The sequence below is a fragment of the Panthera leo genome, chromosome A1 (assembly GCF_018350215.1).
Source record: "Panthera leo isolate Ple1 chromosome A1, P.leo_Ple1_pat1.1, whole genome shotgun sequence".
In the NCBI taxonomy this organism is placed as follows: Eukaryota; Metazoa; Chordata; class Mammalia; order Carnivora; family Felidae; genus Panthera; species Panthera leo.
The window spans coordinates 210,034,979-210,060,739 of record NC_056679.1 but is presented as its reverse complement, the minus strand read 5'-3'; the positions used below and the strand labels follow the sequence as shown (position 1 = coordinate 210,060,739).

Genomic DNA, 25,761 nt, shown 5'->3' with positions numbered 1-25,761 from the left:
GAAGGGAGAGTAAAAGGTATGATGCATCTAGCAAAGCTTTATTGGATGCCAGTTACGGGCTTAGTATTGTGCGGTGTGCTGGGTGTGCAAATCTGGGTCTGGGGGCTGTGGTGGTGATCTGTAACGCTCCTCTGAGGGGGTAACAAGTTTAAGCCGAGATCTGAAGGATGAGTAGGAGTTGGATGGACGAAGACATCCAAATTCTAGTGTTAACCTTACTAGTGTGCTTCACTGCTTAGCTTTGCTGTCCTCTGCAAACCTCTGTTCCTTGCTGCCAATAGTGACTAGTTTTCCTCCTCGCATTTAAAAAAAATTTTTTATTTGAGAGAGAGAGAGAGATCATGAGTGGGGGAGAGGAGCAGAGGGAGGGAGGGGGGAGAGAGAGAGAAAGAGAGAATCCCAAGCAGGCTTCATGGAGCCCAATGCGGGGCTAGATCCCACAACCCTGGGATCATGACTTGAGACGAAATCAAAAGTTGGATGCTCAACCAACTGAGCCACCCAGGTGGCCCTCCTCCTCGCATTTTAATTACCTAGCTCATGTTGTTCTAATTGTTTCTGATTTCTTGTATGTTCCCAATAAAATAGGCACCAAATTCATTAATTTATTTCTCCTGCCCTGCACTTCACAACAAGCCTCCCTAATTTCCTTTTCCACTGTCTTTAGAGGACGCATCGTGCCCCATCCATAGCCCCTTGAAGCTCAGCACTCCTTTATGTGCCAGGTTTTCTCCTGCATACAGATATGACTGCTTGATGCCTTTCTCTGGGCAGGCATGTGGGAGTTAACATTTCTGCCCCACTCCCAGAAGCCCACACCCAGTGACTGAGAGTTGTTGGTGGATTAATACCCCAGCACCCATGCTCTTGGCTGAGACAGACAGCTCTGGGGCAGGGTGCTATAGGGTCTCCTGGAGTCCCCGGCAGACTTGAACTCCACTTGGCAATGGCGATAACCTGCTTATTAACATTTCCCCGAATTAGCTTCTTTCCCTTCCATATCTCTTCACTTTCCAATGCTTCCTGGGATTACTTAGCAAAATAAACTACTTGACTTCAGGTCCTCAGGATCTGCTTCTGGGGGTCCCAAACTTAGATAGAGGGCTGTTTGGGCCTCTTGGTCAATCACATGCTCCAGCCCTCATCCAAACCCTATTAAAACCCAGTGTGTTTTCAAATAAGTGAAATTCCAAGCAGCAGTGAAAAGTCATCACAAAAGGCAAATTTGCAGCTTTAATGGAGAGAGGAGAGAGATAGAGGCAAGAAGGAGAAAGGAAAGTTTGACTCTGCTGCTTGATGTCTTCCCTTATATTATTTAATCTCCACAGGGAACTACTTTGCAAAATAAATCATTTTATTCCTGTTCCTGCAGATGTAGAAACCGAGCCCGAGGGATTAGGTAACTTGCTCAGTATTCACAGACTTGGGCCACAGAGATGCATTCCCATCAGCATGCTTCCCTTCCAGTAGTTCTCACCCTCGGGGAGGCCAGGCACCTGGTGTCACGAGGAGTGGACAGATCGTAGTGCAAGCCCTAGTGTGGTCTCAATATCCTGGATTTGAAATAACGAAGCGTGTGACTTTGTTGCCAAATCCAATGCTAGAATCTGATCTACGTATTCAAGAGGCACCAGAGGTCAGGGAGTTCAGAAGAGTTAATGGAGGGAGAACTTAAGAAAAGCTAATGTATCAACTTTTTTGAATTTGGGAAGCAGAGCAGGAGCCGTATTTGAGAACCCCTGTCCTCTGTCCATGCTGAGCTTGGAGGAGCCTTGTGGTGAAGGGGGGTTGTTGCCACACTGAGAAGCCTCAGGGTGATCTCCAGCTGCCTCCCTGCATTGTGGTCCAGGGTCAGCATGGATGGTCTGCCCTCATCCCTTTACTTCTGGTTTCAGGGCCTCAGTGAATCATTTTGTCCTCAGGGAGGGAGGGGCAGGCATTCATTGAGCAACTGCATATTTCCTCATTTTTCAGTAGAGCCCACTTCCTCCAGGAGGGCTTCTCTGATCTCTCCTCTACCACCATCCACTGCACAGCACAGCACTGTGATCCCTGTTGCAGCCCATTATGATACTTCATTGAAATTTCCCGTTTGTGTCTCAAACCCTGAGCTGGCCATCCCTTTTCATATTTGTAGAACAGACACCCACAGATAGGACATGTTCAATAAGTATATGCATGTATATATCATACGAATGTATCAGACACCATGCGAGTTCCAGGAAATACAAAGATTATTTTTTTTAAAAAATACTTTTTTGTTCCCAAGAACTCATGGCCCAGCAGGGTCAGGGGCTAAACAAATGAGTAAGTAAATAATAAAATTGTGGTTAAAAAAAAGTGACCCATTTTTGGTGATGTCATGGGAAGCCTTCCATAAGCATTGGGGCTCCAATAGCAACTTGATTTTAAATTAATAGCAATCGGGGCAGGCACAGCACGTACAGGGCCTCTGAGATGTGGCGCAGAATGACTCATTCTACAAATTACAAGTAAGTCCAAATGGCTAGAACGTATTTCTAGGTAATGAACCTAGAAAAATGAGTGGGTCCGTGACATAAATTTCATGCCAAGCAGTTTGGACCTTAGGCTGCATATTTGGGGGGGGGGGGGGGGGGACCATGGAGATGTTCAAACTTGGAAAGATTGCCCAAGAATACCACCCAGAGACAGCAAGTGCCACGTTTATTACCCTCAGTGCTTTTCTCCATCATGTTCTCCACAGAGCCTGGTTCAGTGTACCTGTGCAGGAAATCCACCTTTTAGATAACGGGGAAGAGGGACAGTGTGTTAGTAATCAGGGTTCTCCAGAGATGTGGAAAAAATAAGAGATGTAGGGAGATGTATTATGAGGACTTGGCTCACACTATTACGAAAGCTGGGAAGTACCCAGGTCCACAGTGCAAGGGCCCAGGGACCAGGAGAGCAGATGGTTCCAGTTCACGTCTGAAGTCAGGAGATCCATGTCCCAGCTCAAAGGCAGGGAGAAAACCAGTTCTCATCAGGACTTGGATTGAATGAGATTCACTCACGTTGGAGAAGGGAATCTGTGTTTCTCAGTCGACAGACTCCAACGTTCATCTCCTCCAGGAACCCCTCACAGACACACCCATGATAGTGTTGAACCAAATATTTAGCCTGCCCCTGACCCAGTCAAGCTGACATCAGTCCTGTGAACCATCACAGAAGGGAGAGGATAGCGCTAGACTTGGTGTACAATAGCGAGTGGAGGTACAAGGAGACTGACTAGGAAGGTGAGTTACTGAACTGATCTAAACACTCAGTATTTCTTCCATGCATACCTGTTTCCTTCTTGGCCATTGTCCTATTATCCTGATCTTGTGGGTTATGTTCTGTATGTTCCTATGTAAGAGTTCTATTTAGACATTGCTTTTATAAGACAAAACATCTTAAAATATCCACCTTTTCCCCCCCTTCAGTTTTGTTTTGTTTTTAATGTTTTTGTTTGAGAGAGAGTGTGTGCAGGGGAGGGCAGAGAAGGAGACACAGAATCTGAAGCAGGCTCCAGGCTCTGAGCTGTAAGCACAGAGCCTGACACAGGGCTCAAACTCGCAAACCATGAGATCGTGACCTGAGCCAAAGTAGGACCCTTCTACTGACTGAGCCACCCAGGCGCCCCTCCAGTTTTTTGTTTGTTTGTTTGTTTGTTTGTTTGTTTGTTTGTTTTTTAACACAGCCCAAGCAATCCTCTCAGAACTTTCTGTGCTCCGCGCTCTCTGGTGGTTCCTCACAACATTCAGAGTCAGAGCTGAAGGTCTCATGATGTAGAGTCCTGCATGACCTGGCCCCAACATCTCTCATCTTCTGTCACCTCCCTGCTCATTCTTCTGTTCCTCAAAACAAACATTCTGTTCCCTATACCTAGAAAACATGGCTCCCTAATTTTGTGCAAGCCTTTGCTCAGTGATCGCTGTCTCAGTGAGGCTTTCCTTGACCGCTTGTTGAGATTCTGAACACTGGCGCCTGTACTTCCTGTCCTCTCTTTTACTCTGCTTAACTTTTCTGCATAGCACTAATCAATTTTTCCAGATCTTGTAATTTATTTTTACATGTGTGATTGTTTCCTCCCACTAGAATGTAAGTCCCGTGAAGCTAAAATGCTTTGTCTATCTTATTTATTGCTCTCTCCCCAACACCTAGAATGCTCCCTGGCACCATAGTAAATAGAGAGATAGATGAAAGCACCCTTCTGATAGTGCACTTGTAGGCAAATGGACTTCTGAGTGCTTTCTGTAAATCTGAAAGAAAGAGGAAAAAACTTCATTTGCCTTGTAGATAAGGTCAATACTTGATGGCTGAATCCACCACCGAATCCACTTCTGAGAGAAACCAGGCATTCCTTAGCCATGGAGGGCATCAGTGTCTTAGACATTATTGTATGCCATGGAGGGGGGGACTTGCTCTGTACCGCCTTTAATATAGCCCTTACTAAGGTTGGCCAGCAGATGCTGAAGGGAAAAATGATATGAAAAGTATTCTTGGTTTTCTCTTTTCTCCTTTGCTGAGAAGGTGTGGTGCCTCACCACAGGGTACGGAGACAGTGGGTGAACAGAAAAACAATTGTGGGATGAGTAATTCGATTACCCTGTAAGTTAAATGTTGTGTATCCTTTAAGTGCATGAAAAGACTCAGTAGACTTAATTGGGTGAATGAGTGGTGATTAGAAGACACATTGTTTTTCTCCCTCAAAGGTGTTTCATGGGACTCCCTTCCGGACGAGCTGCTCTTAGGAATCTTTTCCTGTCTGTGCCTCCCTGAACTCTTGAAGGTCTCCAGTGTTTGTAAGAGGTGGTATCACCTAGCGTAAGTATTTTTTACCCCTTTTGGTTTATGTGTGGAAGGAGAAGAGAAGGGTTATTTATTTATTCATTTGGATCTAGTGAAACTAGAAAAACAAGAAAAATACAGTACCACAAAGCAAACTAGGTATCTTCATATATTAATAATAGTGACTTCATTTCACAGCGGAAGGGAAGAGTCTCCTGGAGGTGTAAACATACCCACCTCGGAGAACTTTTTCCTGTATTATTGCTGGTTGGATGCCGACTCTCGACCAGGTGATGTTCTAGGAGTGAAGGGGGATGCCAACGGTTTCTCACACCCATGGGCCAGGCAGTGAGCGCAGAGGGGAGAACACAGGTCCTGGTATTAGATCCAAATGCGAACCCAGTCTCTGCTACCTAGTACTCTGGGACCTTAGTGACGTTCTTGACACTTCTGAGCCTCGGTCCCCCCATATATACAATGGAGATCGTAGTACCTTCCAGACAGTTATGAGGATGAAGCATAAAGATGGCGGTGCAGTGCCTGGCTCGTGGAAGCATGTAGCACATGGAAACCAATAGTTACGGGTGTCTCTGTTGGTTCGGGATTGCCGCTTTTCAAGTGTGAACGGTGAGCTGCACAGGGAACGTCTTGGTGAGTTGGAAGGCAGTAACAGGCCAGAAGTGGGGGAAGGCTTTGTTTGCAGTTAGAACTTTTGTCCGTTCTTCACCACCTGTCCTCCCTGGCCAGCCACTAGCCATCCTTTGCGCTTAAAGGCCATCTATCTCTCTTCTCCCTGCACATCTCTGGAGTTCTTATTGTGAGCCAGCAAGAGCCCCTTCCTGTCCATTCAGGGGTGTGTGGGCAGTAAGACGCCCCGGGTATTTACAGAGTGGGTTGTTTGCTTAGAAGAGCCACGGGGAGGTGTGCACCCCTGGAATGCTGGAGCCAGTGGTGGCGGAGTTTCCCTGATCCCTCCCTAAGTGACCCCATATCGATTTTCTTTCAGCCAGCTCTCCTCTTCATGCAGAGTCTGTTAATCTTTGTATCAGTTGTCATAAAAGCAATAACGAGCATTTATTAAGCACTTGTTATGTGCCAGGTACTGTAGTCGTGCCTTCTTGTTAATAGAAGTCAAATAACACGTTGACAGTTTCTTTATGCAGCGATATTTCAAAGCCCTGCCGGTGGTCTGCTTATTTCAAGTAATATTAAAGAATAAAATTCTAGTAGGCATTGAAAATGTTCCCTCATGTGCTTGATCTCATGTTTTCTTTTTTTTGTTAAGTTGAATTAAACTGTGGCTATTATACAGCCCCCTGGTTTACTGTTCAGTACATTTTAGTACCTCATTTTTGCTTTAGAAACACTATCCAAAATCTAAGTAATATTTTTCCTTTTTCCTTTCACATTAGTTCATACAACTACATATATTTCCATGCATGTATATACGTTTTTTGTTTTTGTTTTTAAGCTTAAAGGGTATTGTAAAACAGCCAAACTCCTTTTTAGGGTTCCTTTTTCCTAGTAGATATTTGATAGTACTATTTCTTAATAAAGTACAGTTGACCCTTCAACAACATGGGGGTTTGGAGCACCGACCCCACCCAGCCCAGTCAAAAATCCACATATAACTTTTGACTCCCCAAAAATTTAACTATGAATAGACTACTATTGACCAGAAGCTTTACCCATAACATAAACAGTTAACACAGGTTTTATATGTTATATGCGTTGTATACTCTTATTCTTACAATAAGGTAAGCTAGAGAGAAAATGTTAAGAAAATCATAAGAAAAAATACATTTACAGTACTGTGCTATAAAAAATCTGCATGTGGGGCACCTGGCTGGCTCAGTCGGTTAAGCGGCCGACTTCGGCTCGGGTCATGATCTCGCGGTCCGTGAGTTCGAGCCTCGTGTCGGTATCTGCGCTGACAGCTCAGAGCCTGGAGCCTGTTTCAGATTCTGTGTCTCCCTCTCTCTGACCCTCCCCCATTCATGCTCTGTCTCTCTCTGTCTCAAAAATAAACGTTAAAAAAAAAAAATTTTTTTTTAAAATCTGCATGTTAGTGAACCTGCATAGTTCAAACCCATGTGCAAAGGTCAGCTATAGGGCTGACCTCCCTCCTTTTAGTTATATTTACATGTTACTTAGGGTGATTGTGGTAACTCATTTATGCTTATCAAAAACAGCAGGTGGGATCATTTAGGCAACTTTGAACCTACCTACCTATTCAATAATGTATATTGAAATACATATATAGATGAAGATGGAAGCTAATCTGTGAGATGAGCAAGAAATGGTCAATAGTATCTCAAAAGTATCATAGCTAATTATATTATCAACTCAGAAACACAGCTTCCTTTGGAATTTGCTTCAAGGTGATTTATGGCCATCTCCCCCTTGTTCTGTAACAGTGGTAAGAGCCTCTGGTATCCAGTGCCCCTGACTTAACTAAGGACCTCCTCTTTTCCAGGTTTGATGAGTCCTTGTGGCAGACCTTGGACCTCACAGGTAAAAACCTGCACCCGGATGTGATTGGCCGGCTGCTGTCTCGAGGGGTGGTTGCCTTCCGCTGCCCACGATCATTTGTGGATCAACCATTAGTTGAACATTTCAGGTAAAAAAAAAAAAAAAAAAAAAAAAAAAAAAAACTAGAAAAGACAATTTCTAAATCTTGAGGTAGAAGCAGATGAAAACTTGCTTTTTTTCTGTGTCCAGCCTTCTGGCCTGTGACAAGTCAGCTATGCAGTGGAATGTTAAGTGCATGCTTTGCTGTATGGCCTTTATGTTGAAACTTGGCACTGCTTACCGTGATCCCATTCCCACTTTAAGTCAGGGTTACTTTCGGGCTCTTCCTGAGGGTCAGAGATGCACATTTTGCTTCTCAAGGGGGTGGTCCTCAGCAGATGCTCCTCGTGAGTCGCTTGAGGCAGGGGCCGTGTACAGTACTCAACTGGCCTAGCTCTTGCCACACTGGCCAGTTCTGATAAAGACAGTGTGTGAGGAGTCTTCCTGGATTTTGTAGCTCTGGGTTTCTGATCCAATGGTGGACAGATTTGCAACCTGAAAGAAATGCCCTCTTTTTGTTTGCTTTTTGGAATGTTTTTGAAAAACTGTTTCTCTTTTCCTCGTAGTTTTGCAGTATGGTTTAATGCCATCCCAAGCTTGAGTGGGATGACTAGATACTGAACAGAAAGATAAGCTAAAAATGGCAGAGTTAAGGACAAAACAGGGATCCCAACTCTAGTTCTTTCCCCTTCCCTCCATGGTCATATGACTGCACCCCTCTTCCACTGGTGTTTATCCTTCTCCCATGGCTATTCCTTCTGGGTCTTCTTCACATGTGCCTCTTTTTCTGCTACTCTGGGGTCTGTCCCTGGCTGCCTTCCTCTATCCACACACTGTCTGGACACACTGTCATACACCCACAGTTGTATGTGGTGTATTGCCAGAACCTTCCAATCCTCTTCTCTAGTTCATCCCTCTCTTTCAAACAACTGGGTCCAATTACCTAGAAACTTCCACACCTGTGTTTCCTCCAGGCCTCTCAATATTAGCCCTTTACAGCTTGCTCTGCTGCTGTCTTTTCTGTTTCAGTAATTCACTCACTCACCTTTGCCTCGAGGCATCATACGCAGAATCTTCTTGTCAGCCACCTCCAGCTCGTTCTCATGATGTCCACTGACTAATTTCCTAAGCAAAATGGGCAGCACCATTTTGACCTGGCAGAAATCCTCCTGAATTTTAAAATGAGTGAGGGAAAGGAGTTACTAGTAGCAATTACTTTAAGACCAAAACTGTACTTGAAATGTGTAGTAAGGATCCTGTTTGTGATTGGCTGCTCATTTGGGGAGGGGATGAGGTTGGATTTGATCTGGAGGTACTTGTGTGGGCCACCTTACGTAGCCTCTCTTTTCTCCCGTCTGTGTTCAGCTCTTTCCGTGTGCAACACATGGATCTGTCCAACTCTGTAATCGATGTGTCTACCCTCCACGGCATTCTGTCCCGGTGCTCCAAGCTGCAGAATCTAAGCCTGGAAGGCCTCCAGCTGTCAGATCCCATTGTCAAGTGAGTGGCCGTCAGAAACATGTCCCGCAGGCAGTTGTTTTCTGTATGTTAATTTTGTTTCCGGAATATATGTGGGGTGCCCTTCTGTCCATCTCCAGATGGACTCAGAAAGTATCTGTGCTTCTGCAGTACTGTGCGGGACTCATCCAGGCAATGCAAGTTGGCATGCTAACTATATGCCAGGCCTTATGTGAGGTTCTAGACAAGCAAGGATGAATAGAGGCCCACTCCCTGCCCCATTCATGGGAGAGACAGATAATTACAGTGCAGTGTGTTTGTTACATGCATGCATCCCACAGAGAGACCTAGTTAAATTTAGGGAGGGCAGCCTCCTCAGAGGAAGTGACTCTTAAGCTGAGTATTGCAGATATTCAGGTTGGAGATTCCCATGTGACAAGGTAAAGAAGCAGTCTAGGTAAAGCCGCCTGTGCAGTTCTAAACTCTGAAGTAGTTGGGAACTGCTGGAGTGTAGGGCACAGTGAGGAGGTGACAGGAGGTGAGGACCCGATCATAATGGGCCCCTGCCATGCTATAAGAAGTCTGGACTCCATGATAGGCACTGAAGAGGGAAGCGTCGTAAAGAGAGTGGATCTGAGAATGGAAGGAACATGTCAGAGTTGAAATTTAGGAAAATAACTTGTTAGGCACCTTGGCAGGTTAATCAGACAAGGAAAAAACTAGACTACTTAAGACGGTTTTGTGTTCACTCAGGTAAGAAATGATGAAACCTGATGTAAAAAATACATAAAATTAACTACCAACATTTATTGGGCACTTTCAAAGGTCATCTCATAAATTCTCACAGCAACCTATGATGTAAGCTCTTGTTCAGATATGAAAACTGAGGCACAGAGAGGTTGAATAACTTGTCCAAGGTCTCACAGGTAGTTAAGTGGCAGAACCAAGATTTGAACTTGGTTATAGATTGTGATTCCAGAACTCTAGCTCTTAATCACTGAATTCCACTAACACAAGGCATTTGAGAATGCAGAAGAGAGGGCAAATTTGAGAGAAGTTTAATTGAAAGAACCTGGAGACTTGACAAGTAAAAGTGTGCCTACAAGTTAGTGCTAATTATGGATGAAAAAGAAATAATGTTTATTCCATCATTCTTTTCTTTTTTTAATTTAAAAACTACATTGGGGCTCCTGGGTGGCTCAGCCAGTTAAGCGTTCCACTCTTGATCTCAGCACAGGTTTTGATCTCATGGTCATGAGTTCAAGCCCCGCATTGGGCTCCACACTGGGCGTGAAACCTACTTAAAAAAATAATAAAAAATAAATAAAACTACATTGATTAGTATTTCTTGTGTGCTTCCTTTGTGCCAGGCATGTACTGAGCCCTTTATCACATTATATAATTTAATCTTAACAACCCTACCAAGAAGGTACTGGTACTGCCATTTCACAGATGAATTAACTGAGGCAAAGCATCCTGCTTGGTGTCATACAGAGTGAGACAGGAGTTGAAACTCACTTCTGGCTCAAAGCCCTGTGTGTTTGAGTACTTAACTTCTCTAGCCTGTTTTCCTCAGAATGCTTACTAATTGAGTAATAGTGTGTATTGGTATTCTGACATTTTCCTCCTTTTCCAGTAACCTAGCACAGAACTCAAATTTATTGCGACTAAATCTTTCTGGGTGTTCTGGATTCTCCGAATCTGCCCTGAAGACTTTGCTGAGCAGCTGTTCCAGGTAAGAATGATGTGAGATTTGATTATAGAACTGTTTTGGCAAATATACAACTATCCCTCCCATGAGAGTAGAATCGAATATATTTCTTGAGCTCTTCCTGACTCTGTGCTCCTGATGGTAACACAGCATCCATCCTTTACCCTCTGAACTTTCTGTTCAAGCTGAGGAGGCAGATCACTTGGGTTTGCTGGGGATACTTGTATAGTGATCCCCCTTCTTTTTTTACTATTAAAATAAGGGAAATTTAGTACTGTGTTTATCAACAGTCCGGTTGAGATTAATCTGTTTATATGTGACTATGCAGTCAGGCCTTTTCCCTATAATATCTGTAGACCTAACTTATGCAAATATCATAAATTTGGGTGGCTCCATGAAAAATAATTTTTGTGTCATATAATAATGTTAGTATATAAATAAAGGCTACAGTTACAGATACTACTAAATGGGAGGGGGACATGGCTCACAGAATACACAATACTGTGTTGTGTGTGTGCATTTGTGTGTCCTTTTTAATAATTCTTAATCTTTCTACTGTAGCATTGTATGTGTGTCTCTTTAATTTTTTTAATGTTTATTTATTATTTTGAGAGAGAGAGAGCACAAGCAGGGGAGGGGCAAAGAGAGAGGGAGACACAGAATCTGAAGCAGGCTCTAGGCTCTGAGCTGTCAGCACAGAGCCTGACATGGGGCTCGAACTCACCAACTGTGGGATCAGGACCTGAGCTGAAGTCGGACACTTAACTAATGAACCGACCACCCAGGCACGCCCGTATATCTCTTTAATCTGTTGAAAGTAGATTACCTTTGGATAAAAATGTTCTCAGTGAAGTAAAATGTGTAACCCTACATTTATTCAGCAGCAACCCTATTCAGGAATAGGTTTTGTGGTTTAATGGTTGGATATTGTCTTTGAATCCTTCATTTGCTCAGTTAGCAGAGGCCAGGTAAGATGAAGTGGCTTTTTGCAATGTCAGCATTTCTTTATTGGGAATCCCTGGTATAATCCACCGATACATATTTTTTTAGTGTCTCGAGTGATTGTTCAGTCTCTGGTTGTTTGCTAACAACATGGTTGGTTGAAAAAGAAAACAGCCTAGAGTTTCTCCATCTAGTCCTGTAATGAGGTTTGAGCCATCTAGAGGAGAGTGTTCCTTCCATTTCCAGAAGGGGGCATCACTCACTAAGGCAACTTTCTGAGGCAAACCAGGGCAGGGGAGTGTGTCAGGAGGGGAGAAGGCAGTTTCAGGTGAGCAGAGGGAGGTAGCTGCTTAGAGAAGCAGAGGTTCTGTGCGTGAAATGGCAAGGACTCTATCCATGGCTTTGTGTTCTCTTTGCAGCTTGAGACAGTGCTACCTACAGAACTCATTCCTGTGTTGTGCTTTCACGCTTTCCTTATTTCCCCTCTGGTGTGCAGATTGGATGAGCTGAACCTCTCCTGGTGTTACGACTTCACTGAAAAGCACGTGCAAGTGGCTGTCGCGCATGTGTCAGAGACCGTCACCCAGCTGAACCTCAGTGGCTACCGAAAGAATCTCCAGAGGTCAGGTAAGACCCACTGGACACTGGACCCTTAACAGCGACCACACCGGCAGAAGGTTTCATTTACTGCAGAGCTTCTAAGTGCTGTCCTGCCTCCATTGTCTCAGTCCAGTATGCATAGTCTTGTTCCCATTGTCCAGAGGAGGTAGCAGCTGATTGGAAGGGTTAGGTGATGGACAGCTGGTGGGGTAGCATCAGGATTCGAATCCAGAATCTGGAAGTGAAAGCCTTTGTACTTTCAACCAATTTAAGCAGAACTTCTTTTAGTCAGCTGAATTATTAGGTAAGACCCCCAACATAGAATAGATGAATGCAGTGTTTGATCAGTAAGCAGTGGTGCTCAACCAGGGAGAGTTTTCCTGCCAAGGGGACATTCGGGGACGTCTGGAGACATTTGTGATTGTCACAGCTGCAGGGGTGCTACTGGCATCCAGTGGGCAGAAGCCCGGAATGCAAGAAAGCAATGCACAGGACAGCAGAACACAAAAAGGTAATCTGACCCAAATGTCAGAAGTGCCAAGGTTTGAAAAACCCTGTTCTCAGCCCTGTTTATAAGATCATATTACAACTCTTCTTAATTCAGTCTAAGAGGATCATGATGTTGTTTAGTTTAATACGGGCATTTGAAGTCAGGGGTAATGTGTGAATAGCCAATAGCCTTTATAAGCCTCGACATTCAGTTGTGCTTTAATCTTCTAATATTGGCAAAACCTCGATTTGCAGAGATAAGTGTTTGCAAATGGCACAGGTTTTTTGTTTTTTTTTAATGGCTTCCCCTTGAGCTCTCAGGCTGCGGACCACACAAAGCCTTGTGAAGCTGCCACCGCACCTCAGCCGTATCTTTATGACTTGATGTTAGCTCATAACTGTTTTATTTATTATAGAGTTTATTATACTTTAAAAGATTTGGATCAGACATTTGGAGAATGTATCTTCTTAGAATATTAGTATTTGAGACATGCTTCTCCAGAACAAATGTGTCTTCGGCCAAGTAAGATGTATCAGGCAGTACAGAAGAGGAGCTAGATTCTTGGGAGCGGCCACGGAGTTGAGTCCTTTGCCTGTGCCCAAGTCCAGACGCCCGCATCTTCAGACAAGGGATTATTTTCTTTTCTTTTTTTTTTTAATTTGATTTTTTATTTTTTTAAATTTATATCCAAATTAGTTAGCATATAGTGCAACAATGATTTCAGGAGTAGATTCCTTAGTGCCCCTTACCCATTTAGCCCATCCACCGTCCCACAAGCCCTCCTGTAACCCTCAGTTTGTTCTCCATATTTATGAGTCTCTTCTGTTTTATCCTCCTCCCTGTTTTTACATGATTTTTGTTTCCCTTCCCTTATGTTCATCTGTTTTGTCTCTTAAAGTCCTCATATGAGTGAAGTCATATGACTTTTGTCTTTCTCTGACTGACTAATTTCACTTAGCATAATATTCCTTCAGTTCCAACCACGTAGTTGCAAATGGCAAGATTTCATTCTTTTTTGATTGCCGAGTAATCCTCCATTGTATATATACCACATCTTCTTTATCCATTCATCCATCAATGGCCATTTGGGCTCTTTCCATACTTTGGCTATTGTTGCTAGTGCTGCTATAAACTTGGGGATGTATGTGTCCCTTTGAAACAGCACACCTGTGTCCCGTGCATAAATGCCTGGTAGTGCAATTGCTGGGTTGTAGGGTAGTTCTATTTTTAGTTTTTTGAGGAACCTCCATACTGTTTTCCAGAGTGGCTACACCAGCTTGCATTCCCAAGGGGATTATTTTTTTTAGGCATCTGTAAAAGCAGCAGAGTGTTTTTCTTACCACTCTCCTATACACATGATACTTGTGTTTTACATTTTTCTCCTTTAAATACTGTTTTAAATCTGATTGCAGTATTATACATTCTCAAAAATACAGAAAATATGGAAAAACAGCAAGAAAAACAAATCATCAGTAATCTCACTAACATCTTGCTGCTTTTTTTCCTGCATAAAAGTGTTTTTTATTTATTTATTTATTTTTAATTTTTTTTTTTTTTTTACGTTTTTATTCATTTTTGAGACAGAGAGAGACAGAGCATGAACGGGGGAGGGTCAGAGAGAGAGGGAGACACAGAATCCGAAACAGGCTCCAGGCTCTGAGCTGTCAGCACAGAGCCCGACGCGGGGCTCGAACTCACAGACCGTGAGATCATGACCTGAGCCGAAGTCGGACGCTTAACTGACCAAGCCACCCAGGCGCCCCTAAAAGTGTTTTTTAAAGTGGGACACAGTGCATGAAATACTTTAGAAAACCCTTTTATTCCCTCCAGATAATCCCATTTTTAGTAGCTCTCCCACATCATTGTCAGTGGCTGTGTGATATTCCATCAAATAGATAAAGAATGATTTATATTGATTGAATAATAATTCCTTCACTTGATCTCCTTGTAATGGACTTTTAGAGTCTTTCCAGTTTTTTCCTTTTATAAACAACCTTGTCATGAACATAAACAGACCTTTGAGTGCATTTCTAAGGGCGGGATCTTAAAAGTGAAATTGCTGAGTCAAGGATTGGGCTCTGTTCTTAAGCTCTGGGTAGTTCTTGCCAAATTGCCTCCCAAGGATTTTAAACTCCCACCAGTGAGCAGCCTCTTCACATTGAATCTCACCACTAGTTCTCTGCTCATCCCTAAGGCAAGAAAAGGCAGTGCCTCATATCTGAATTTGCTGTTTCTTTATTGAGAGTCTTTCTGAATGAACGATGTGCTAGCTGCAAGGTTGAGGAACTCTGCTATAGGCAAGCTGCTGTTAATTTGTCCCAAGCTTGGCTTAAAACACTTCTCTTTTTCCTCCAGAAAAGAATAGAGAGCCTGTTTACCAAGGTTTGGCAAGAATAATGGGTAATAAAATCGTGCTTGCTAGATACATTCAGGGCAAGGACAAAGAACTAGAGTTTAAGTTGAAGTATGTGTTTTCTTAATTATATAGTGGGAATCAGATTTTTTTAAATATCTTTAACAATGGCACACACTGCTTCACTATTTAGAAGATAATATAAATGTCATTTTAGCTCCCAGACTGGTGCCAGTCCACCCAGGTTCAACTTCCTGCTCTGCCATTTACTTTGTGGTCGTGAGCAAGTTGCTAAACTTTCCTGTTCCTCAGTTTCCTCATGAGTAAAATGGAGGGAGTGGTAGTGAAGCCTGTCTCTTAGAGTTGCAGTTAAGAATAAATGGTTTAATCTCACATAGCATGTTAACGCTAGTGAGAGTACAATAATTGTTGGCTGTTACACCCCCACCGACCTCCCCATGGGGCAGTGGGGGCTGACCGAGGTCTTGGAGGACTCAGCTCTTGGTCTTGGATGTGCCCTTGACTTCTCTAGATGAAATCGCTCTCCCCTAAAATGATGGGTTAGATTTGGGGATTTGTAAGATGCCTTCTGGCTCAGGCAGAGCTCCGGTTAGTGGTGAAATGAAGGGGATCGTGTGTAGAGGGAATCTATACTCGTAAGCAGTGACTACTATTTACTATTTACTAACCCTTTCTGCTGAGGGATGGCCAGGGCTTAAGTGAGGGCTGGAGACCAACCAGTTTTACCCCCCCCCCCCCAGGTTTTGTTCTTTCCTGGGTGGCATCAAAATAACATGGTATCTGATTTTGAGTTTTGTTGATGGCTGGTTGGCTGGCTAGGTGGTGGGTCACTCAAAATTGTACTGTGCGCTTCTTCGTTTTTTAGTCACTCATTAAACAAATGTTTATTGAGCACCTACGATGCACAAAGCCCTGTTCCAGACTTGGGAGCTGTGGCCTTGAACCAAACTGATGAAGTCACCCCTGTACAGCTTATGTTCTGGTGGGGGAGGCAGGCAACCAACAGATGACTAAATGTGATGAAAGGAGATGAGATGGAGGGAGAAAGAATGGAGCAGAGTGACCAGGCAGAGCACAGGCCAAAGGGGTTTATTTTCAAATGGAATGGCCAAAGAGGACCTCTCGGAGGAAGTGATGCTTGAACAAAGGCCTGAGTGAAAGGCATGAGCTGTATAGATAAGTGAGGAAAGAACATTCTAGAACTGAGGACCAGCAAGTGCAAAGGCCCTATATGGGAGGCAGTGTGTGAGAGGGAGGAAGGAGGACAGTGATAGGAGGTAAGGTAGCCCAGGGTTCTCTAAGCCGAGGCAGAAGCTTTGTTCGGAATTTTCCTGAGTGAGATGGGAAGCCGTTGTAGCATTTTGAGCAGGGAATGATGTGATATGATCTCACTCACCTTTAAAAGTCTTCTTCCAGTGCCATGTTGAGAAAAGGCTGTAAGAGCCTCGGGTGGTGACTTTGGAGGTGGTAAGAAATGATCAGATGGTAAAAAGCCAACAGAACAGGCTTTGGTAACAGACTGGATGTGGGATGTGAGAAAACAGTTGAGTGTGACTTTGGGGTTCCGGCCTAAGCAGCTGGATGGGTGGCTTGAGCACCTTCTCCGAGATGGAAAAGACTTAGGGAAGGGGCAGATTTAGAGAAGAAATGAAGTTTTGCTTTTAGGCATGTCACCTGTCACAGTGGGTGTGTTGAGGAGACGGTTTAAAATGCAAGTCTAGGGGCACCTGGGTGGCTCAGTCAGTTAAGCGTCCGACTTCAGCTCGGGTCACAATCTTGCGGTCCGTGAGTTCAAGCCCCACGTCGGGCTCTGGGCTGATGGCTCAGAGCCTGGAGCCTACTTCCGATTCTGTGTCTCCCTCTCTCTCTGCCCCTCCCCCGTTCATGCTCTGTCTCTCTCTGTCTCAAAAATAAATAAACGTTAAAAAAAAAAAAATTAAATGCAAGTCTAGGTTTAGGTTGCAGGGGAGGGACTGGGGCTGACGGCAGCCCCATGTTTTCCTTCCCACAGGAAATGAAGCTGGTTTTAAAAATAAATAACATCTACTGATTCATTTTCTGATTGCAAAGTAGCACATGTGACTTTCTTCCAAATTCTGCAAAGGTACCTGTGATTCCGCCATCCTTGTGTATATTTCCTTCTGTCCTTCCCCTGCTACACCCACTGGTTTTGTTTTCACTATACAGTATATCTTTAGTATTTTTTCATGTCATTAAGTGTTATTTAAAAGCTTTTGAAGGGGCACCTGGGGGGCTCAGTCGGTTAAGTGCCCAACTTCGGCTCAGGTCATGATCTCACGGTTCATGAGTTTGAGCTCCGCATCTGGCTCTTTGCTTTCAGCACAGAGCCTGCTTCAGATCCTCTGTCTCGTCCTCTCTCTGCCCCTCCCCTGCTCTCTCTCTCCCTCTTTCTCTCAAAAATAAATAAACATTAAAAAAATAAATAAATAAGAGCTTTTGAATAACCGTCATTGGCATTGTGTTCCACAGAATGGAGGGAGGTTAATGGATTAAAATAATTGGGGGAAGGGTTAGTATAGCTATGCTAAAATGAATGTCTTCGTGCACACCTAATTGTTTTTCTAAAATTGGAATTACTGAGCCAAAGTGCCAAGTGTATAATGCTCAGAACACACACACACACACACACACACACAAAGAATCTGCTTATCCTAAAAAAAATCCATTTGCTCCCCTGAATGGCTGCAGGAAATTAAATATCCACTTGCAGTGTATGTGAGATCTGCTTAATTATATTTCATCAATTCTGGGTATTATGATAGATTTTTTTTTTCATTTGATGGCTAAAAAGCAGTATTTCAATTTTATTTTGCTTTTCTTGTTCCATTTATACCTGTTTTGCCAAGTATCTCTTCATATTCTTTACCCATTTTCTATATTTAGCTTTCTCTTCTCTTTATATAAGACCATTAACTGTCTATTGCATGTATGTTGAAAACATTTGCAGTTTTCTGACACTTCTTTAATTCTGTTTGTGTTTTGTGTTGCTTTAACATGGTAGAGTTAAAATTTTTATGTAGCAAATTGTCAGTGTTTCTTTTGTGTGTTCCTTTGTGTTTAGTAAAGCCTTACCTATCCCAAGATCCAGTGAAAGAAAATACTCATATTTTTGCATTTAGGACTTGTTAATATGTATGGAATTTATTTGGGAGTATTATTTGAGTTGGAGAAATGTCTTTTTCTGCCTGTGGTATCAATATCATTTTTTAAAAATAATCCATAATTTCCCCTATTGATTTTAAGTGCTACCTTTATAATATGTTGTTTGTTTATATATGGTGGTGTTTGTTTTTGCTTTTTGCTATTATGAATGGGATTTTTGTTTGTTTTCTTTTCTTCCCCAGCCAGTTTTTGCACATACATAGTTGTGTTACATAGTTCTCCTACTATTTTCAGTTGATTCTCTTGGATTTTCTGGGTTCAAAAATCTTACATGCCAAGATGATGACTTTGTGTTTTGTGTCTAATAGAGTGACTAATTGCATTGTCCCAAAGTTTTATTAGCACAATGTTAAAGATAGTGTTAATAGCAGATACCCTTGTGGTGTTCCTCATTTAATCGTGCCCATCATTTTTTCCCCTAGATGTCTCTACCTTAGTTGGAAGATGCCCCAATCTTGTCCACCTAGACTTAAGGTATTTTTTTTTGTTTATTTCTTTTCAAACAAAAATTGAAAAGTCATGACTGATCATTGAAGGAGGAAAGCATCTTAACATGTTGAAGGAACCAAACGGTCAGCTAGTTCTGTCTTCTCCATCTGAATTGATGGATAGGTTGGGAATTTTTTCTTCTGCTCTGTTACAGTGATAGTGTCATGCTGAAGAATGACTGCTTTCCAGAATTTTACCAGCTCAACTACCTCCAACATCTATCACTCAGTCGATGCTATGATATCATACCTGAAACTTTACTGTAAGTATTTTCATTGTCTAAAACTAGAAGACAGGGAGCAAAGGAGATGCCACTTGGGATTAATATCTGTTGTTATAAGTAGCAGATGTTTAAAACTTGAGCATCAATATTAGTGGGCCACAAATAGGTTAGGGAAGACCAGCAAAATAGAAAACCCAAGGCAAAATTTTTTGTTTAAAATATCTAGAAAAGTTGAGTTGATTGGGATAGTTTACTAAACATTTATTATTTACCTAGAAGCAGGTTTAGATATTACAATACTGTGCTAGTATCTGGAAGATTTACAAAAGGAGAAGACAGTTTTTACCTCTGGGGAGCTCACAGTAATAACTGGGAGGCAGATCAGTGGAGGCTTCCCCCCCCCACCCCATATTTTTCAAATCAACCCCAGTTGACTGTGAAAGCCTCCCTCTGGGCTTGGAGGAAAATTGTGTAATCTTCTAGTGATGGCTGTTCTGGATGGTAGTCAGGGAATGGGAAGAATGGCAGAATGTAAATGGTAAATATCAGAAGAGTCTAATGCTGTCTTGGAATAGGGGGAGATTGAAGTCCAGAAGAGAAAAATGTTTTAACCCAAAGCTGTAAAGTAAGTTAATGACTGAGCCGGGTCTATGTCCTAGGTTTTCTGGACGGATGAAAATAGTCTATATCTAATCTGGTAGCTCTTAGGAGGGTTAATTTTGTACCTGCTCAGCAACTTCCACAAAAATTTGCACAAAGGAAAAAGAAGTCTGATCTGTCTTTCTTTTGGAAAGTGCTATGCTCAAGTCATCCCAGGAATAATATTATTTATTTGTTTGTTTTTAAAAAGTTTCCTTTCTTTTATCCCCAAAGGGCTGGAAGATCCTTCCTCATGTAGAATGTAAATGCATAGCAATTTCATTGAAAACCACAAGAAGTCAGTATCTTGAATTTGGTCAGGTGCCCTTCTTTCTTATTCCAGCAGTATGCCCTGAAAGAGGCTGCTGAGCTCCTGTATGTAGCTCACTATCCAGATGAAGGTAATTTAGCCTCTGGCGTCTACCAAAGAAAGGTGGTGAATTTGAACAAAGAATTTATGTGGTCTTTGAATGATTGGTTTGAATCTTCTAAGTTGGTTTTAAGAATTAATAAATCAGACACTTCAGGTATCTGAAGGTAACTTCAGGTTAACTAGTAGAATTAGAGAGTCCAGTAATTCTATTTTTAATTAATCGCTTTAATTAATCTTGGGGCTCAGGGTCTCTGCTGGTATCTCATTTGAAAAAGCACTGCCTAACAGGGATGCTAGGATTTACATCCGTGGCTCTGAGAGGTAGGGTGTAAATTCATATCCATGGAACTGTTACTGAAATCTCCTGCCCTTTCTAGTATCCCAAACTCCTAGGAGCCTCTAGCATCTACCTAGAAAGGCATTTCTGTCTTCCGTCTTTCCTGTCCTTGCCCTCTGGGCTTCAGCCTCATTGCCTGTGCAGCCCCCTGGGGATCAGTGTGTTTTGGTTGCTTTTCTCAAGAGAATCTATCCAGATGTCTCACTTTCGTTCTTTCTCTCCAGAAAAAGAAGCTAAGCAGGTAATCCCCAGATGTTTTTTTTTTTTTTTTTTTTTTTTTTTTTTTTTTTCTTGAGCAGAGGCTAAGGGAAGGCTGTGAGCTCTCACAGTTTAGTATTTTTATCCAGTAGGATAGTAACACTTCCATGGTGTAATACCTGCAGGCAGTATGACTTGATGCTTAAGTGTACAGACCTCAGGTCACAACAGACTTAGGTTTGAACCTTCACTGCCTTCTTGTGACTTGTCTAAATCTTACCTTGAAATGAGAGAAATAGGGGCATCAGGAGTTTAATTTACAAATCAGACCACCAAAAGAGTAACACAGAGAGAAAAGATGCTGTGCTTGAACTTTAAGGTAAAAGAGGATGTTCCTTCAGGCATTATGTAAATAATACGTACATTGATTTACCTTCTGAACCCATTAAGATTAGTTTGCTTGTACCCTATCCTTAGGAGTTTTTCAAGATAAAATGTTATTCTCTCTAGTTCCATTCTGGCAGCTGATGTATTTGAAATTCATAGTAAGAATTCTAGGATCCTCAGTAGTAATTTTGAGAATGCCGTTTATGCTAAAGAATTTTTATTTCTTATCTCAAAAGTGGGAAAATAAAATTTGAATGACTTTCAATCTGTAATGATAGTGCTTTAGAATACTTGGGTAATCAGATTTTTCTTCCCCAGGATATGTCCACATTGTGTCTATTTTCTTATGCCTTTATCGATCTTATCCCATATGTCTGAACTCTCTTCTGATTGTTCTGTATTTCTCATTCAAGTAAGAAAGCCAAGCTGGAGGTAGCAAACTGATCTGGCATTAGGAGAGACTAAATAAAAAGTCTGTTGTAGGGAGAATTCCTAGTTAGGCATTTACTAAATTTTATAAAGAAAACAGGATCGTGTAGTGGAGGTGAGGTATGAACGTGTGAGGGGATCTGTAAATATCTTCTGTTCACTGAGATTCAGCAAAGATACTAAAGACATTACCAGTGTCCATTTATACTTCCTAAATTAGAAGTCATTGCTCTTCAGAGATTTATTCCTATTCACCAGCCTTCAGTTGCTTTTCAATCTAGAAAGATGCTTAGAAATTTGTTCTGCTGTGTTGTAGATGATACATGTACGAAGGGGCTTTCAGTGTTTTTTTATTTTTGTGATCTCGTTAAAAGTGTAAAGACTTTCTGGTTTTTTGACTTGGGTTGGTCCATTGTCCACCATCCCATCAAATGCAGCTCCCTCCTTTTTCAGCTGGGACACCTGAGTGTCTTCTGAGAATCTGCTGTCATGTCCTTCCTCGCCAAGCGTCCTTCCCAGCGCTGTTGCAAGAACATTTCCTCTTCTGCCATCCGCTGTACCTCCTTTCCTTGCTCCCACCTCTAGGTTCTGCTTCTGACACCGTCCACTGTAGAATGACTTACAGTTTGTCTAATTTGGATATCGCAGCACCTGAATTTTCATCACAAAGTTCTCAAATACTCAGATTTCACGTAAGAGGGACTTAAGGTTGGGGCAGAATTGCTGTCATCTTAAGCAGTGACGAGTATAAACATCTATGAATTGTGATCTTTCTTTGCACTTCTGTCTCTATGGTCCAGAGGTTAGTTTACTTCAAGAACAGCAGTTTGTTCTTCCTGATTTTCTTTGGTGTCTGTTGTAACCTCCAGATCTTATTGGCCTTTTATGAACACCAAGCATATTTATTTTATTTAGATAGTACTCGTATTTTCTAAAGTGCCCTTCATCTTTATTCAGCTAACATGTATTGAACGTCTATGGTGTTTACTATGCTTTGTTGAATGTAGAATAAATACATTTAGAGGGTAGTGGGGTGACTGGGAGAACAGGTTGAACGTGGAAAAGTCCTAAGGCCAGCTGAACAGTTTGAGTTCCGTAAACAAGAGGGCAGCATCAAAGGCTGTGGAGCAGGTGAGTGGGAGGGGTGACATAATCTGAGCCAGGCTCTAGGAAGATGCCTTGGGCACTGTTGTATGGAATAGGCTGGAAGGAAGAAAGATTGGAGGCAAGGTGACAATTACTGTGAGGAAAGTTTGGTTTTTTAGTAGTTACCAGCAAAATGAAAATATAAAGGATGCTTCTAACTCTAGGTCACTGATGTGTTCATTGATCTGCAGTGGGATTTTGTTGATATTCCAAACTAAATATTCCCTTTCCTAAGACTTTGTACTGTGTGTCCCAACCTGGAGCAAATACAGATCAGAGAGATGAATTTCTAAGCACATAGATCTGGGTTAAGAAGAAAGAATCATTACCTAAAGTATTTACTTTGGAGAAATAGGCTCCCTTTTTTGTGGACCAGAATTTCACTGTTGACAGAGTTGAATTTCACTTAATGGGAAATACCTGAGAAGAGGATTGGCCTATATGTGACCAAAACCAAACCAAAACAACAGCAAAAATGGTAATGTGTGGAGAAGTCAGACGGCTCTTGCCTCTCGTAGAAAAGGTGTGATTGATTATTTCTTTTTTTCTGTCTGCACCCAACTATATAACCCCGTCTAAAAGATCTTAGTGAAGTCACTGTTAGGTTTTATCACAGGTAATGGACTTATTAAGAAGTTACCGTAACTTCTGCTGCTGATCTTTTGAGAGGAAGAGCCTAGTTCAACTAAAGTTCAAGTCCATATTTTGAAATTACATGTAACTTGTGGTGATTCTTTACCATCACTACCTTCTAGCTTCTCACAACACAGTAACGCCTTTCGTTTTAAATCAAGAATGGAGAAAGGACGCAAATATGGTTGGGTTTTAAAGAAACCTCAGAGTTTTTAGGTTGTGAGAAATTTAACAAAATGCGCTGCGTGTGTCCTAAGGCTGTGTTGTCTTGAGCCTCAGTCTGTGCTTTCTGGTTTGATTCACCTTTGCTGTTTTCTCAAATCCTTGATTGCGAATTATGTTTTCAGTTTGCATTTTATAGAATATGATACAAATTGTAAAAATTGGGTCATGTAACCCTAGTGGATCTGTTACCATAGATACTGCTACTCTGAAAGGTTTCTCTTCCTTTCCAGTGAACTTGGAGAAATTCCCACACTAAAAACACTACAAGTTTTTGGAATCGTGCCGGACGGTACCCTTCAACTGTTAAAAGAAGCCCTTCCTCATCTACAGATTAATACTTCCCATTTCACCACCATTGCCAGGCCGACCACTGGCAACAAAAAGAACCAGGAGATATGGGGCATCAAATGCCGGCTGACACTGCAAAAGCCCAGTTGTCTATGAAGTATTTTTTGCAGGATGGTGTCTCCTCTTTTCTTTGGAACAGGGAAGATAGGCAGGAAGCCCGCTTGCTGGAACACTCAGCTATTGTTATTCTCGGTTTTCCCTTTGCCTTCATTCTGCAAGTATATTAGACAACCATTGAGAGAGAAAACTATGAAGTTTTGCTTTTTCTAAGTAACTATAAAAGCTTCCGTCACTGCTTCTGTGCCTTTAAAAGCCTGTTTTAGGCCTTTTGAAATTTTAGGAGAACCGGTAATTTCAAGAGACCTTAAACGGCAAGATTTGAGCCACCTCTTCCAAGTGCCCTTCTTATTCAATCTATTTAGAATCAAGTATAAGAGTCACCACCAGCAAATCATTTTCACAGTCTATATGGTAACTTTCTTCTATTTAACTTTTCAGTATTGCTTTATGAGACATAGATTGGTAGAAGAATAAGCTATTTGTATTGTGAGTGGAACAAAAGAATCATAGGATGGATAGTAGCATTTGTGGTAATCTCTTCTGGAGATAGAAAAATATGCATTTCAACTTTGCCTTTAGATTTGAAGCTAGGTTCATGGAAACAAATAGCCCTGGGCAATTCACCTTGAAACCTAAATTTTAAAAAACAGCTAACCAACCAGAGGTAAAGAATTGTTGGTATGGACTTTGAAGGCTCAAGAGGCAACTTTCTATGACGAGTTAATCTGAAGTACCCTCTAATGCACGTTACTGAAGTTTCCTTAATGGACTTTGTTCCCAGAATTCTGTATTAGCTGAGGAAACAGAACTGTGGTCTTCTAACTTTGCGATCAAATCATGTTAAGTGGGTTCTTTAGCTTTTAAAATGGCTCACTTTGTTTTAGAAATGTGGTGGTAACCAGTCTTTGTTCTCAAAATTTTGGACAGAATGCCAAACTGAAGTTGCCTGCCATTTTCCTTTATTGCCAAGGCTCTTAAAGTTATTTTTATATTACTCTGGAATCAAGTATTTTAAATTGCCTTTAAAAAAAAATTGTCTCCCACAATAATTGTTTGAAAGCCATTGTTTTATAAAGTTACTGGACCTAGAGTCCTGTGAGAGGAACTGCATGCTCGTTCACTCAGAAAGACACACCAGAAGTAGGTATATGTTCCATGCAGTTTCAAAGCAGTAAGACAGCTTGAACCTATGTAAAAGTTAAAACTCAGGTGTGGAACCTTTTGATAGGAACAGTGATTTTTTTTTTTTTTTAATGGTGTCTAGAAGAAAAATGATTAAGTTCTACTTAAAAAAAAACAAAACAAAAAAAAAACGACACAAAACACTAACTTCCTATTTACACTGATGACCTTCCCTGATGTTCAAAATGGAACAAAAAAAGCCAAAACCCATCATTTCTATTAACGTTGTTTTCAAATCAGGTTTTTCAAATGTTAGAAACAACGATGCGAAGTGCCCTTATCTGCTCAGACCTAAGGACGAACATTTTACAGTGGTGTTATACAAGAAATGATTATGTTTTGATTTTGTACTGGTTAAAAAAGTGCTAAATTTACTACATGAAATTATTGTTTACAGATTAGTGACAAGGGCTGATGATAGGATCCAGATGGGCTGTGATTTCCAGATGCCCTCAGACACACAGTACTTCCAAACTCAAGTCCAGCCATAAGCTATTTTGCTAACATGTCAGAGTAATCTGTATTTTTGTATGCGATTTCTACTTTTATAGACTTGTTTTAAAATAAAACACATTTTTATAAAAATGAGTACTTCAGCTAACTTGTATTCCTTTTTTCTTTCTCTCTCTTTTTTTTTTTTTTTCTTAAGTCCGGTGGTTAAAATTAGAAAGCATTTGGTGTGGTGTGCCCTTGATCCTGGCCCTCTAGTTAAGGCCCTACAAAATGAGCCCTAAAATGATCCTCTTTGTTCCATCCACTTCATCTGCTTATTATCAAATTAAAATGATAGTTTATAAGGCTTTCGGAGAAGGTGCTAAATACAGGCTTTTTCTTTACAGTGCTTCTAAAATAGTAACATTTCTAAAACATTTGCAGTTCAGGTGATGAATGTGATAGGTACTATCAGTGAAAGGCAGCTAGTAGCACTCTTTAAATAGAGACTGGGTCAGCTTATACTGCATATTTTACTTTCAT

General features: G+C 41.7%; 1 protein-coding gene across 1 annotated transcript in view; it reads left to right on the top strand.

The window, feature by feature from the left end:
• The window catches only part of SKP2 (S-phase kinase associated protein 2), a 32,884-nt gene extending 7,497 nt beyond the window's left edge, over positions 1 to 25,387 (top strand). The window contains exons 3-10 of the mRNA XM_042951981.1: positions 4,713 to 4,824; positions 7,265 to 7,408; positions 8,725 to 8,859; positions 10,454 to 10,552; positions 11,967 to 12,097; positions 18,540 to 18,591; positions 18,761 to 18,868; positions 23,427 to 25,387. Coding sequence (XP_042807915.1) covers positions 4,713 to 4,824; positions 7,265 to 7,408; positions 8,725 to 8,859; positions 10,454 to 10,552; positions 11,967 to 12,097; positions 18,540 to 18,591; positions 18,761 to 18,868; positions 23,427 to 23,640 — 995 coding nt within the window. The 3' untranslated portion in view covers positions 23,641 to 25,387. The remainder of the gene's footprint in view (positions 1 to 4,712; positions 4,825 to 7,264; positions 7,409 to 8,724; positions 8,860 to 10,453; positions 10,553 to 11,966; positions 12,098 to 18,539; positions 18,592 to 18,760; positions 18,869 to 23,426) is intronic.
• The last annotated feature ends 374 nt before the right edge of the window (positions 25,388 to 25,761 follow it).